The 16346-nt window shown below is 35.4% G+C and overlaps 1 protein-coding gene across 1 annotated transcript in view; it reads left to right on the forward strand.

Annotated features, from left to right (window-relative positions):
* The window catches only part of ASAP1 (ArfGAP with SH3 domain, ankyrin repeat and PH domain 1), a gene marked incomplete at its 5' end in the record, with an annotated part of 83607 nt that overhangs the window by 12773 nt on the left and 54488 nt on the right, over nt 1-16346 (forward strand). Inside the window, 6 exons of the mRNA XM_019470547.1 lie at nt 5483-5557; nt 5921-5970; nt 8191-8320; nt 9093-9178; nt 10303-10378; nt 11208-11294. Of these exons, the coding sequence (XP_019326092.1) occupies nt 5483-5557; nt 5921-5970; nt 8191-8320; nt 9093-9178; nt 10303-10378; nt 11208-11294 (504 nt within the window). The remainder of the gene's footprint in view (nt 1-5482; nt 5558-5920; nt 5971-8190; nt 8321-9092; nt 9179-10302; nt 10379-11207; nt 11295-16346) is intronic.

The raw sequence follows: 16346 nt of genomic DNA on the forward strand, positions 1-16346 counted from the left end.
CATCCCTGGAAACATTCCAGGTCAGGTTGGAGGGGGCTCTGAGCAACCTGATCTAGTTGAAGATGTCCCTGCCCATGGCAGGGGGGTTCACCTAGATGGCCTTTAGAGGGCCCTTGAAACCCAAACTATTCTATGATTCTATGAAAGTTTGGCTTAGGCCTTTTACTTCTGAAAGCTGAATTAATAAAACTGTAGTCATTACAAATATCTTTGAATACTGAAAGTAACAAAGCCACATTTCTTGTGAAATCATGTTTCATGGGTTTGATAGCTGTTGTATTCAGAAAGCGGTAGCTTCAATTTTATGTTTTTCTTATAGTTGAGCTTATCTCCAAGCTTTTTGGTGTGTAAAGTATAAGCAGTATTACAGGCTTTCTTTCCTAGAGTCCCTAGCACGAGCACAACTGGTTTAGGTCACATTAAAGGTCCATGTAGCCAGTACCCTGGCTTTGATAGTTGCCCAAGAGTGAATCTTTAGGGAAGAGTGTAGGAAGAAAGCAAACATACAGGGGTACCTTCTGTACTGTGGTCATGAAAACAGTCTTCAGCTCAGAGATGTTGGAGCTGAAGGCAATAGCTTTTGCTCTGTGGTCCTCGTTTGGTGTTACTTCCATGAATTTGTCTAAGGATTTCTTGAATATATGCTATGCTTGGCACAGAATATGGTGGATTCCTCCAGAGTGCTAAAATGAACTGCTCTCTGAAATGTCAATTCTATTTCTTTTGAACCTGATCCTTTCAGTTATTGTTCCCTGATTCTTGTAAGATATAAGAAATGTAAGAATTCCCGTTTTTCCCAGGAATTTACAGATAGCTATCATTCTTCCTTTCCCTCCTCTGTTGCTTTTCTAGCTGAGTCCTAGTTATTCCATAACTTGGATTGTCCTTGTTGGTCCTTTCTGTATCTTCTCTTAGCACTGTTATGCCCTTTTCTGAAATGAGGGGGGACAAATGTGAAGATGGTTCCATTTCTTATTCCCTTTTATGAAGGCTGATTGCTTTACGGTTACTGAGCATTGAGCTTGATGTTTTCAAGGGATTCTGTGTATTTTTTCCTTGAGATGTTTTTCTTGATGATTGTTATTTCATAAGCATGATTTTGTATGCAGTTTTTTCTTCTTATGCATCACTTCACATTTTTCAGCATAGACTTCAATCTTTAATTTCATTCTTTCAGGGGTAAGTGTTACAAGGTTCTTATGCGACTCTTCATACCTGGCTTTTGCTTTACTACCCAGAATAGCTTAGTATCAGCAGACATTCTCACCTGACTTTCTGCACTCTTCTGAGATTCACTTATAATCACCTCAGACTACACAAGCCCTAGCAACACTCAAAATGGGGTGTCACTTCTGACCTCTCATGCTTGGGCTTATTTCTGCCTTCTGAGTCTTGCCTCTTCTTCATCACCTACTTAATCATCTAAGGATGATCACACTTATCCTAATGAAGCTTGCTTTCTTTAAGAGCTTTGCTCCGGCCTATTACCTGGATCATCCTTTGTTTCAAAGTTGGCAGTTTTAAAGACCGGTAGATATGCGAGGGACCTGATTTCCTCTGTAAAGACTTCTGTCATTGTGGGTTATTTTGGCCTCCTTTAATCTTACTTTGGCACACAATTAAAAATAAGTATTTTAAAGTGTGTGTTAAAATGCAGTTTGAGGACAGTTTGGGACTAGAACTCAAGTTTGTTGGAAGCTCTCTGGACCACATCAGTCCTCGCAGGACTTACACAGAAATTTTTAACTTCTTTCAACTGGCAAACAACAAGTGAGGGATTATTTATTTAAAGTAGTGCTGATTGAGAGGAAAAAGCTCTCAACTTAAGAAGCCACGCTCATTCAAAACAACATTATACTATTTCAGCTAGTCTACGAAGCGTTACCTATCTAAATTTTTGTTGACAGCATTTAAAATAGCCTATTCCATAATTTACTTCATTCAGCAGTCTCAAGTAGACAACAAGCTTATTTTACAAGTGTCTTGGCATTTTAGAAACACTTATTTTTCACCTTTCTTCTCTCCAAGATAGATAATTCTGCATTGTTGACCCACTGTTGTTCTTAAGCATCGGTCTGATTAAGACAATTTCACTGAAAGAAAAAGATTTTTTATAATATCGAAATACAAGTTGAGGTCCAGTGAAAAAGCAGTTGAGAGGGGGACTGTATGTCACTGTTGCTACTTCTACCTCCTTTCCTGTTCCAGGTTTCATTCTTTATGTAGTAATTCATTATAATAGTGCATTAAAAAGCTCTATGGAGATCTGCATACGTGAAACTGAGTGTGTCAATATCTTTAAATTAATGTAGATGAGGTTTTGGAAGAACATTTGGAGCACTTGCAGATTACTTGTTTTTTAAAGATTTTGCATGGTGCTTGGCTTTTTCCAAATGTTCAAAGCTTGTTTTTTCCCACCTCCCCTTCCTGTAAACTTCCTCAGCTAATCTTTGCAGGTAAATTATCTTCTCTTCACATCCCTCCTCCCCAAATTATCATACATATTTCCATCTGTTAAGGTTTTTTCCTTTATTTTGCTCTAGATATGAGACTGTTTTGCTTTGTTATCAGACGTGTTTCTAATTCATTTGGGCTTATCAAGTCTTCAACAGTGTAATAAATGATTCTAAAATCTTACCACATTGGAGTAATACACTGCTAGTTACATTTTTTTTTTTTTTCCCTAGCTGACATACTAGCTGGCTACTGTTCAGTAATTTCAAGCCAAGTATTAATGGCTTGAATTGGTTATCCTTAACGGACACACTTGGAAAAATGAAAAAAAGCTACAGTAATGTACTGTTGTTCATGCCTGCCCTAATAACTGCTTTAAGTCTGCCATATCCACCCATATTGCAGAAATACGTGTTCTCTCTGTTTTTATGAACTAGGATGGGATTAAAATCTTTTGAATATTCTTTCTCAAAATTCACGTTTGAGGTATGAACTTCAGTTAAGGTTGTTAAGTGGAAACTGATTGAAATGGTTGAGAATGAAAACAATAATTTATTGTTGTTTTCTTAATTAAATTTTTCTTTAATCTGCATATTGATAAAGTAGGTATTACCTTAATCACTTGTTGGCTTAATATTTGTAATTCTTTTCCTTCTCCAACAAAATTGACATTGTCAGGGAGTTGTTAGTTGTGAGTTGTGTATTGAGATAAAAAGCCAACAGAGGACAAATTACGAAAGGGCATAATCCTCTACAAATTCCCTGGCTCCTTTTATTTCTGTCATGAAATAATATTGGGGGGTGGGCATGTGCAAATATTTAAGAAGAAAGAAAAAGAGAACCTAGCTCTTTACAGCATGTAGTCTAAGCTTTGATTCTATTTAAACTCCTTTAGTGAAGCCAGGTAAAGAAAAAATCTTTTGGGGTTTTAATCACTGAAAGTGATGTGGTTGCTTTTGTTTCATACAAAATCAATATTTGAGTACTAATTATGCTGTTGCAATTAAGGAGAAAATCCCTTCTCAGATCTTGATCTTTTAAACTGTGAAGAACCTTTGCTCTGTGTTCATGCTGTTGTTTGAGGCTGCAGCTCAAGACGTTCTAGTGGTTGTCCTTCATCTTGCTTTGAATACATTTTGAATATCAGATTTTGTGAATTTAAAAAATATAAAATTTTGACACATGAAACAGTTGTCGAGATATCTTGAACATGAAGGTACAAGTCTGTGTCATGTTTTCTGAATTTGAATCCATCTCATGCTAAGAATAATTATCAGTTGTAATATCTGCAAGCTGTCTAAAAAGAACAAAACTTGAGGGGTGGCTGACAAGCTATCAGGTGATAATTAAGTAGCTGTATAATAACCTGCGTTCAGAAGATCCACCTTCCCCTCTGCCACGCTGAGACCCCAGTGCTTTCCAGAGGATAATGCACAGCAAGTTTGAGAACTGTGCTTTGTAGGACTGATTTGTATCAGATACAACGGGTGCCTGAACTGTGCTCAAGTTCTGGCGGTCAGGTTTGGCAGTAATCTCTAGGGCACCTTACAGAAATCCTTTCTGCCCAGGATATTTGGAGAATTAAGCAAGTCTGGGGTTTTTGGGTTTTGGTTTTTTTTTTTTCAGTTAAGGACTGATAATGAATCTAATGAAGGAAAATACACTATTTTATACATAGTGGATGTAGTTCTTGTAAATAATGACATGGTACAAGAAGTTGCTTGTAAATTGGTAAGAGGCCCTGGCTCGTAAAACAGCAGCAAATGCACACAGGTCATGCCTTGTTTCATCATGACTTTATTTTATGCCTATGAAAGAAGTAAACCATGATACAAGAGTGAAATTTCTTTGAATTTTTTCTTTTATGGGCATGTATTTAAAATTGCATAATTTCACTTCTAAAAAAAACAAATGTTTAATTTTTCATATATGTCTTTTGAATATATAAGGAGTTTGTGAATGGAATGTTATACCTGGAGAACCTGAGTGATCATTTTGATATTCTCATCTGCGTAGATCACCTATTTCACAAAAGTCCCTTAAAAATTAGTTTCATGGACTAAAATATGCTCAGAAGACCTTGTATGGCCCAGCTACCCTCTCCTACATATGGCAGATTAAAAACACTAATGTAACACTTCCCTGCCCCTTTGGTTTACAAGCAGAGGATGTGGTGTCTTGCAGTCTTCCCATCATTCTCCCTAGCCTTCCTTAGCAAGGAACTGAAGAATTCACGGAATATTTTGGGGGAGAAACAAAGGGAGGGATGAAGTAAGAGAGGCAACAGACTTTTCACTAGACTGGGATAGTATTGATACACATCTCTTTCCTGTGATCACAACTCTTCAGGAACCATGCACACCATACGTGTTCAGATAGGATCACAGCAGTAGGTTTTTCTACCCTCAGACTGGCAAAGACAAACGGAATGTTTCCACAGATATGTAATCAAACAGGCTTGGACTTAACAAGGTGAACTTTAAACTCCTGAGAGTTTAAGCCAACATCAGATTCCCACACTGGACAAGGAAAGGAACAGTCTTCCCAAATACTTGGGAATAATCAAAGAGCTGGCGACTCTCTTTGCTGCTTTTGTTCGTGGTTGAATTAACATGTGCCTTGTGTGTTGTCTGCCTGTAGCACAGCAGGTCCTTGCTTCTTATTCAGGAGGCTATAAGAAACATTTGTTCCAAAACTGAATTTGCTTCCTAAATAATTAAGCAATATTCAAATGTTTGCTTTGAGAGACTGAAGATTACGTTGAGGTGCTTTCAGAAGTTTGCTTATATGTTATTTTTAAAATTCTGGTTTTATATCACCCTATACAAGTAAAGATTAATTATAATGCTTCTATGTCTGATGCAAGTGAATGTTTATTAATTCTTCCCAGACTTGAATTTATTATTAATTTAGAAATTTTGAGGTGATTGCAACTTCATTAGTGAAGTTCAAAGACTTGTTGGCACTAGTTTGATAAAAGCGTAATAAATCTTTTTGAATGATAACAGTATAATGTTTTTCTTTTTAGCTCCAGGGTTTAAGCCACAATGTTATTATCACTTTGGATTCTCTCTTAAAAGGAGACTTAAAAGGTGTTAAAGGGGTAAGTGTTGAAAACTAACTTTTTATTTAAGGAAATGTTTTCAGGTTCAGCTGTCTTGTGACTGTTTTCCATTCACCTGTGAAATTATTTCTTATGTTGGCATCCATTAATATTCTGTATGTAGTCCAAAGAAAAATTCAAAATTGGTGTGACTGTGATGCTGCTTTAGAATTTCATTGTAAATTCCTGTCTTAAGGTGCACAGGAAAGCAATACTTTACAAGATTCAAAAATAGTATTTTTTCCAGCTGCTGTCTGAAAAGTTTTAAAAGAAAACTATTTTTTGTTTCTATTTATAACTTGATATCTTAACTATAAAGGTAAATTTTTAGAAATGTTCTGACCAAATTTTCTGTTTCCTAAGGACCTCAAAAAGCCTTTTGACAAAGCCTGGAATTATTATGAAACCAAATTGTAAGTATTTTTCTCCCTCTTCTCTTTTTTTTTTTTCTTTCTTTCTTTTTCCATTTTGTTTTTTCCCCTCCCGGTCCCAAACTATGTAATGTATCTGTGGATGTAAATGTGAATATGAGCAAGGCATCTCTCTTCTGCACTAATAGAAATAAAATATTTTTATGTTCTCTGTGAAGTAGTTAAGACTGCCCAATGATTCTTTAGTGTAAGGAAGATAATTAATGCTTAGATACTGAACATCGTACAGTGAGTTGTGGGGATTTCAGATGGCATTTACACATTCTTATAACCATATACATAAAATCTATTGATACTAAAAATCATGAGATTTATATGTTGTCCTGTATTGCAGAACTCTGTTTTTGAGAAGCAAGAATTTTAGTGCACTTGGTGTGACCTTCTAAAATATCTGTGGTTCTAAAAATATTTTCTTGCTATAATACCTGTCTTCTGTGGGTAAAGAATGATTTATAAAAATAGAAGGTTGGAAGCAAGTAGTATCGTAGTTGCAGAAATGTTAGTGGAATGGTTCAGAATGCTCTCAAGGAAATGATGGGCAGTTGCTTTATCAGAATTCAAGAGGTCTCAGGAGTTAATTCATTTTTTTGTATCCTTTCATTTATTCCCCTTTTAATCCTATTATCATCTTTGTTTCATTTATGTCTAACCAGGAGGGGAAGAAAGCAATGAAAGAAAAAGTCAGGCCACTAGGAACTGCTGAAACATTTATTACTGGCATAGTTTTCTTACATACATATAGTAACTTCTGCCTTCAAAATTCATTACAATGTTAAATCCTTATGAACAACTGAACTGGAAATGAGGTTATTACTAATTTAAGGCAAAAATGAGATTCCTGTCTCAAGATCACAACATCATACTCAGTTGAGCATTCAGATTTACATGTAGAATGGTTTTTTTTGTTCCTTTTTAGTTATTTAGTTCTTACAGATATTGCATCTTTTGCAAAAATATTGACTAGTTTTCTATAAACAGCAAAGTGGTTTAAAAAAAAAAATCTTTCTGCCTCTCAAATTGCTATATGTAAAATCAGGGGTATCTTTGCCAGCCTATTTATACCAAATGCCATTAAACAGAACTTAGGAGACAGAGGTATCTCTTACAGACTCAATACATGGTATCATTTGTGGGATTCTGTTCTGAATTTGGAAAGTTTACAGAAAGATGCCTGTTGTTTTGTTACACTTTTTTTTTTTAAATCTTATGAGCAAATTTCACTTGGGCTTATTAAGACCAAGAAGGTGTCCCTTAGATTTCTGAGAACCACATTTCCCAGAACTTGTTCAAGACCAAATATCAAGTCAAGTTCAGAGGCGCAGTGCTGAAAAGTGCGTTTTTTCTACATGCAAACGTTATGCCTTTCTTAGTTGGAGAAAAGCGGAGTTCAAAACCAAATAAATTAATCCTTTTTAAATGTTTGGGTTTTTTTCCCCTGGCAAGGAGCACCAGTCTAATAAACACACAGTGCTTTGTCACCTGTTTTACAGAAGTACAGCTTCAGTGTTTATTTTTCTCAAAAAGGCTGCTAGAGAAGAAAGTTGTGTTTTTTTTTTTTTTAAAGAAATCAGAAAATTGTTTAGATTTTTCTACTCTGTACTGGAAATCTAAGTTTGCTTACAAATGGAGTATCCAGTTAGCCTGCAGAGTAGATATGTAAGGACAGCCACACTGCAAAGCTCTAATTAAAGTCTCAGGATGGCCTCTTAGTTCCACATTTGCATTTCACTATTTCAGAATTTCAGTGTTGGCTTTCTCTGAAAACCTAATGACTGGAAGTCATTAGTCATATGCTGCCTTATTGTTTTCCTTAATTCCTGCCTTAATAGCATGAAACACATTTGATTAAGTTATTCTGCCATTTTCCTGCCAAGTCAGTAGTTTGTTATATGTATGCTTTACACTGCAGTATATAGAGATGAAGGCTATGGAGCACAACATACAGAAAGAATGAGGGTTTTTTTTCTTCCCCAAGTAGCACACAAACTAGAGAAAAGAGTTAAAGGATGAAAGGAAGGAAGGGCAGCTTCATGACTCCATTACTTCTGGACACTTAAAAAAATATATAGGATTTGGTATCATAGAGGAACTCATCTTCAGAATGGCTTCTTTAATATTTCTTGACATTTTTTCCCCTAAATAATACCAGGTCACATGATAGTAGAAGAAATTCTCTAAAATGTTTTCTAATTAAAATTTCAGTACAAAAATTGAAAAGGAAAAAAGAGAACATGCGAAACAGCATGGGATGATAAGAACTGAAATAACAGGAGCTGAGATAGCAGAGGAAATGGAGAAGGAAAGGCGGCTATTTCAGCTACAGATGTGTGAAGTAAGAAACAAGTTTCAGCTTTTAATTATGACACCATAACTTAAAAGTACCTTGTGAGCCTTACTTAAAGGTGGTGAAATCTACTTTGTCGTTTAATGGGGGTGGAGGGAGGAAATGATTTCAGTGTCACATAGTACAGCAATACAAAAATAATTATTTTAGCAACTCTGTACAAAACCTGGCTTCCTTTTGTTTTATTCCTTTTCTTTGTTTTTTAGATTATTATTCTAAGGTTCTTGGGCTGAAAATATACTATGGAAATATTTCTTATTTTTTCAGGTTTATGGTTGAGCAGTTCAGGAAGTATTTTTGATATCTTTCTTCCAACATACTTTCTAAAGCCTTCTAAATTATCTAATAAAGTGATAAATGATAGTGATACATTAGTTCCATAAAAATGCTTTTTGGATTAATAGTTCTCTTTATTACATTTTAGTAGTGATTAGTTTAAATTGCATAGTATTTATATTTTTTAGAATATTTCAGTAATTACTGCAGTAGCATTAAAAAAGGGACATCTTCAGACAATTGGAAAAGACAAAACTTTTTCCTGAATTTGTTTTATGTTTTGGGGTGTTTGAATTTTCTAGGAATGGCCAAATAAATTGTTATTTGTTTCATATTTTGCTTAACTGTGGTGGGTGGGTGGCTTATGAGTCAGCACCCAGGTTAAACACAGAGATAATTCATTGAGCAAATGATGTTTTGTTGATTGAAAACTGTTGAAGGTTGTGAGGCATGATTATCAACACGTTTTTCACTGTCTATACAGTATCTTATTAAGGTTAATGAAATCAAGACAAAAAAAGGTGTGGACCTTCTGCAGAACCTTATTAAGTATTATCATGCACAATGCAAGTAAGTGCAATGCTTTTTAAGCTTTAGTTACAGTTTTCTTTTTTACACAAGTGTTTGTTTCCCTTTGTTTTGAATTTGTTTTGGTTACATCAGGAATTTTTTCCATAATTGTAATCTGCTGGGTGCCTGCAACTTCATCTTATTAGGCTGTGGCCTTTCAGTAGAGAGTATGAAAGTGAGTGAGTGGGGCAGGGGAGTGATGGAGAAAGAGGCCAAGGGAAAAGCCTGCATGTTGTGTACAAAATTAATTTTAATTCCTGAGGCATAGATCTAGAATGTAAGTTTAGAAATAGCTTGTTTATTCTATTTAATGGGTTTTAGTTTTTTATGTAAATTTTAAAACCATTGTGAAAGCCAGTAATTTCTTTGAAACTCCTTGAGGTGAAACTGGTAAGATATGACCTTGTCATCAGTAGAACCACAGAGGCAAATGTACAGGAGCTTTTACTTAAGTTAAATACAGGAAAGAGACTGTAGAAATTACTAAGGGGAAACATGTTGACTAACAGTGATAAAAATAAGCTAAGCTATATTCTCTCTAATTTGATATTTGTTAAAGTCACAATGGTATATCTCCACTGCTGAAAGATATCATACTTTAAAACTACTGGGAAGGTTTTTAAACACCCCCCAAAACCAAACCACCCCCCTCCCCGCTCAAACCAACAAAAACCCAACTTCATAGTGATGAATTTCAATTGATTTCCTTCAGATTTCTAATTTAGAATAAATACTTGAGGATAGAAGTTAAACTTCTGTTTATCTATAACCTAATCCTTCATATGTTGCCACTTATACTAATGTGTGAAGTGCTTATTTGGCTCATTATATTTCTATACAGTGAGACTAAATCCGCAAAGCAAATTAAATGTTTCTGGACCGAAATGCAACTGTCAGACCTTTCTGAAGTATATTACCTAAGGGGAATGTGGAAGCTGTGCTATTGTGTGGTTAGATTGATAGTAAAACAGTACACAGTGGGACAGAGATTTGTTTGTTTGTTTCCGAATGTGGGAGGAGCTGGATAAGTTTTATTGGTTTTGCTGTTTTCCTCCACAAGACAGTCTACTTTGTGTTATGAATTATATGTATTCTTGATAAATCACAGGTATTTTTCATTACAGTTTCTTCCAAGATGGCTTGAAAACAGCTGATAAACTTAAACAATATATTGAAAAGTTGGCTGCTGACTTATATAATGTAAGTTTACTTATAAGTAGTATACTGTCTGAAAATGGAAATATTTTGTTTATATGAATACATTTTAGATATGACTACAAGAGTGTATATTTCATTTGTATCTTATAAATGAAAAGTGTGTTCTTTGAAACTTGGAATATAGCTAGACTGAGGAAAATAAATTTTGACTATCTTAAACTTTGTATTCCTTTTTTACAGTTATTAGGAAAAGCAGCTTTCATTCTACTAATTTAATGCTGGATTAAAATAAAACTAATTTAAAGTGGGAATCTTTGAATCAGATTACGTTATTAGCATCAATTTTAGCTACCACTTTCATTTTTCCATAACAAACTGCTTAATGATATGAATTTGAATGAATTAACTTACGATGTTCATGGAAGGCAAGTAATAATGTGGAATCAAAGCTCACTTGTCACCCAAGTGACTTTGTATTCTATAATAAGAATTACAATAATCCCATTTGCTATTGCAGTTTGTGGCTAAATTAAACTGTGTTTTCATTCCTTAAGTCATCTGTCGAGCTTATTGGAGTTATTTAATATTTCAGAGACTAATTTAGTTGCATTAAATGTAGTGAGCCATTAAAGCCTAACAGAACAGAGCATGCAGAGTTGTACGTTCATTTTAGCTTGCTTTTCAAGTAATACATGCATAGAAGGTGAATACATAAGAATGGACTAGCCCATGAAAATAAACTCAAATATTACAGAAACACAGAATAGTTGAGCTGGTTGTTCAGGACATCTGAAATGGTATATTGGAATGCATAAAAAATTAAAATTAAAGTTGCATCTAGAAAGCATATAATGGCAATCTCTTTCTATAGATAAAGCAGACACAAGATGAAGAAAAGAAACAACTTACTGCTCTTCGTGACTTGATAAAATCTTCTCTGCAGCTTGATCAGAAGGAGGTAAATAATTTAGACATGTTATTCTCGGAGTTAATGTGAGTTTATGAATTCTGTATTCAGAAATTGGTTTAATTGATGTTCAATTTGTGTAGTTACTGGATGTTCAATTTGTGTAGTTACTGGATGTTCAATTTGTGTAGTTACTGGTTCAGAAGAGTTGGACTTTGAACATTGTGACAAAATATTTAATATTTTAAAATATTTTAATATTTAGAATGTCCAGCTATCAACAAACAATAGTTTTAGATTAATTTTCTCTTTCAATTTATATGTTAAAAGAAATTATTCCTTTTTTGTGTAATTTCATATTTTTTTATGTACTTTTTTTAATGTACTATAAGAACAGTTGTAATGGATCAGTTAAATGCTTCATCTAGCCTAGTATCCTATCCTTAACAATGATAAAGAATGAGTGTTCAGGAAAAAATACAAAGGGATGGGATGCACACTTCTTTCTTGTGTCCTGCCATCCTCCAGCCAGACTGTGTTCAGGATTTTCCTGACCTAGGTGATCCTGAGTAAGCCAGAACGAGAACTGGAGGCTTGCCTTTCCGTATGGTTTCCGTATTACTCTTCATGTGCTAACTCACATGGATTTTGTGATGTTGCTCTCCTTCCCAAACCCCTCTTGCTAATACTGTATCATAAGGAAGAAAATTTGTATGTCAACCAGATAGAAGTGACAGAGACAGGGCAGTTAAAAAGAAAAATATATCATCAATTACACTGGTTTCAGAAGTGAAGGGGGAACATGCAATGTCCATTGCAGATGTTCTGGAATACTCCTTGAACTGGGAGGTAGGATATAATATGTATCACAGTGTTTACCTGATTATAATATTGTGATTTTTTCCAAATTATAGTGCCTGAGAATCAGAAATACTGAATATCCCGTGGTGAAGCCGAGTGTTGGGGGTGGTGGTGGGGTGGAGGGGAATGGGGTGGCTTACCTTTAGGGAAAGATTGCTTACCCTCTGTTCAGTTTTCTCTTAGGTAAATAAAACACTAGTATTTGCCAGGTGTCTGCTCAGCTTATTAAATATTTATTATGAAATATGAAGTATTATTATAATTAAACATTAGATGCTATTCTGCTGCATATATATGATCATCCACGTCTATAATTGGGCAGTATTGCTAATATCAAATATACATAAGAATATAATTTACAACCAGATGCACTGAGTCAGCCAATTTCCAACAGCAATCAATCATGGATGTTTAGAGTAAAATGAAGGGCAATAAACACTGATACTTTCCCAGAATACCCTCCCATTAGTAGTTTGACTGTCTCTGTAGTCTCTCTACCACCCTATGGATTTCGTCTCTTTGAATTTGTGCAGTTGCTTTTTGAAGCTGTGTCAGCTTCTGTTACAGCTGTGTCTTTCCCACTGTTGCTACATGTTGTATGGAAAAAATCTTTTTGCTTTTATTTGTTTTGAACTTTTAGATCTGCATACTCTACTCAAGATGGGAATGCTTATGAATTTATGATAGCATCACTAGATCATTTCTAGTGATCATTTCATTCTGATCTTTTTTTTTATGTAAGTCCTAACATTGGCTTGCTTTTTGACCAGTGCTTAGTGCAGAGGAGGTATGTAACGTTTAATCAGCTGTAATGCTATAACCATATGATCCTGTTTCTGAATGTTAATAGTCAACTCACAGTATCTTATTTTTGCCCTCTGCATCGCTTTGCATTTGTTTATGCTGATCTTCACCTGTCATTTATTGTCACTATCACTATCACCTCACTATCGTGAGGTCCTTGAGGAATTCTTCAGTCAGCCTTTCTTGGGTATCCTGAATAATTTAATACCATCTAGTAAATTTTGACAGTTTACTGTTCACAATTTTCCCGATTGTTTTAGTGTTAGACACCACATGTGCTGGCACAGCTTTCTGTGAAACTCATTTGTTTGTTTCCTGCTTTTAACTTGTTAGCTCATCTGAGGACTTTTCCTCGTGTCCTGTAGCAATGTAATTCTTTCCCTTTCATAAGGAACACTAATGTGCCCACTGAAAGTCCAGGTACACTGTATCAGTCTGATTTCTCATGTGTATCTACTTACTGATTCCTTCAGAGAACTCCAGGAGATTTTAGAGACATAACCTTTCTGTACAAAGCTGCACTGATTTTTCCAGTATATAGAATACTAAATGTACTCTTAAAAGTAGTTTTCATTAATCTTCCTTATGTGGTGTGAAGCTTACTAATCTTTACTTTCCTGGAATTCTTCTGGAACTACTTCAAAAATAGGACTTTAGTAACTGGGGCAAGTAAGTATTTTTATGGGCTTTCATGTAATTTTGTAGGTAGCCCATTGTAGTTATGGCTACTGCGTGTAGATAAATGGCTTGAAGTTGATAAATTATTTCAGGTGGATTCACAATTAATAAGGAATGATTGATGAGTCATTCCTTACAGTGTGGTGGGGTTTTTTTCTTTTGAATGCTTGCCTATGTGTGCTTTTGTAATGTAGATGTACATTATATAGCAGATAAACCTTGGCCAGAAGGCTGTTCCTCTTCCTGCATCTTTAATCCCATCGTTCTGAAGGACAACACAACCTTACAACATACTGGACATGGGTTTTAGAATTTCTTTGTTGTCACAAATGATGACAGGAGTGCTACAGAGCACCTTTGAATAGATCCCAATTTATTGTAAGATGTGCCAGCACTTTCTAGTACTCAGTTTTCCCTTATCTCATACTCTACAGTCTTTCCCAGTGCTGTTTGATACCTTTTTTCCTTCCATCTCCAATGTGCGCATGGACCTACCAGCTCTCTTCCATAATACTTACAGAGCTTCCCATACATGCGTTACATTTGTAATCTTCCTAATATCTAAATCCCTCTGAACGTAACTCATGCTTGTTCTCCATCCTCACCCCCAAAAGTTGAATGGAGAACATTAGATTTCAAGAGCTATTTGGAAGTAACTTTAATTTCTAAGGTGCTTTTATGAATTGATTCCCAACACACAAAGGAACTAGACCTGCTCTCTTCTCACGTACCTTTTTCTTCCACAAGCAGATTATCTGGGAAGCAAAGAAAAATACCTCCTTCTCTCCTGGCTGCTGCATATGTTGTTAAGTTCAAGCTACTTGGTAATCAGCCAGTTCTCAGAAATAAAGTAGGACAGATGTGTTGTTCTTCTTCGGTGCTGTGTATTGTACATACATGGCTGCATATAGTACAAGTCAAGTTTCAAAAGTTGTTTAGAGTATTATGAGGTAGAATAACTAAATGAAATAGTGCTTGGTTTTTTTGATTACCTATTTCCTGGATGTGTAGTAAAAATTATTCTGTTTCAGTGGAAAGTAACCTCATTTAAAATATAAAAATTAAACAAGTCAAATTCTGAAACTTAGATACATGTTGTAATAAAGCAGCTTCACAGGCATCACCAAAATAAACTATGCAACTTTTCTGACTTTAATTATAGTGTAGACAAATTCTAGGACACTTGATCAACTGTGTGTGTATACGGATGCTACCTATATAAAAAGTTATAAAGTGTTTGACTTGAAGAGAATTGACATTGTGTCTTAGAAGGAAAAGTGGCAATATTGTGATTGTCAGTTATTCAAGCAAATCATGGGAGAGAGAGATTTGCTGTAATGAAAGAATTGACTGTTTTGGATAAAATAACCATTTGATCACATTGATGTTCAAGTGTCTCTTTCGAACTCAACATGAGGACTTTCACTTGTAATTCTGCTACATTACATGAGTCAGAGCGTAATGATGCTGGCAGATAGTGAGGAGCTTGATAAAACACTGTCTCTGGTATTTAGGTATTCAGTGTTTTAATCCTGAAATAGCATGCCAGCATTCATCACTCCTTAGTTAAGTGACAACGAAACTTGAAGACACATGGCCTGAGTTTCACCAGTCAGCTCTCCATCATTGTGTGTATCTGAATCTTTAAGTACATAAAGCTGGGCTTTACTACTGTGACAAATGGCCTGGTTGGTTGTGATTAAGAATACATTTTCCCCCTTATATTACTGCATTATAATCTCATTGTTGGAAAGTTTATGGGTTACTGGAAATATTGAAGAACGTGACGTGAATGGGATTTTCTCTGGTGGATTTGTAAAGATTCAGAAGTACTCTTACCAAAAATTACTTTGGCAGGGAAACAGTTTGAAATAATAAAATTGAGGCCCTGGTTGTGTGTAGTTTTAAGTTTCTTTGACCCTTTGTGCAAGAGAAGGAAGTTGAAACTAGTGATTCCTCTCCAAATTGTAAATTCTGTCACCTTTAACCTCTTTGGACCTGCCATTAGATAAGTGAGACTTCTACCCATCTCAGACTGACTTGCTGTCACAGATGACAAAAGAGATTCCTGCATGGCTGTTAAATCTATTAAAGCATTTAGGATCTTTTTGAATTTAAAATAATATGTATGGAAAAATTACTCTTCAGCACCCATACTTTCATTCAGGAAAAACCACGAATGTACTAAATGAGCTAACCTCATTCCCTACACTTTCAAGTTCTCATAATGCAACTCTTGTTTTACTGTTGCATGCATTCAAGGTGTTTATTTAACATTATGGACATCTGTAGTGCTCTTACACATTTTGCTGGCATACCTGTCCTTTCATCGGTGAAAAAACTATTACTGTAATATTTGCAATTACCTGATTCTTGGAAAAGCACGTCTTGACAATCTGAGTCTTGGGTTGCGCAGAAGTGCTAGTGCCGTAGCTTCACTACGGGAAGTACAATTTACTGTGGCTCCATTAACATGCAATGTCTCTTGTTGCCACTGTGTACTGTCTTGGTACTAAGTTGTGGCAGTTTCTGTTACTTTGCACAAGAATTATCTGATTTTGTAAAATGACTATGGTTTAAAGCTTTGGGGAAAAATATTTTAAGAGTTACTAGTGTAATTTTACACAGCACCAGGCCTGCTGGTGACAGTTTAAACCAGTTTGAAGGGGGAAGGGGATAAAACCAGGCTCACTAGAGATGAGCCTAGGGGTGGCGTGCCGATGCTGGGGGCGAAATCGATAGCCCAGCTCAAGTGCATCT

The sequence above is a fragment of the Aptenodytes forsteri genome, unplaced genomic scaffold (genome assembly GCF_000699145.1).
Source record: "Aptenodytes forsteri isolate BGI_AS27 unplaced genomic scaffold, ASM69914v1 Scaffold383, whole genome shotgun sequence".
Lineage (NCBI taxonomy): Eukaryota > Metazoa > Chordata > Aves > Sphenisciformes > Spheniscidae > Aptenodytes > Aptenodytes forsteri.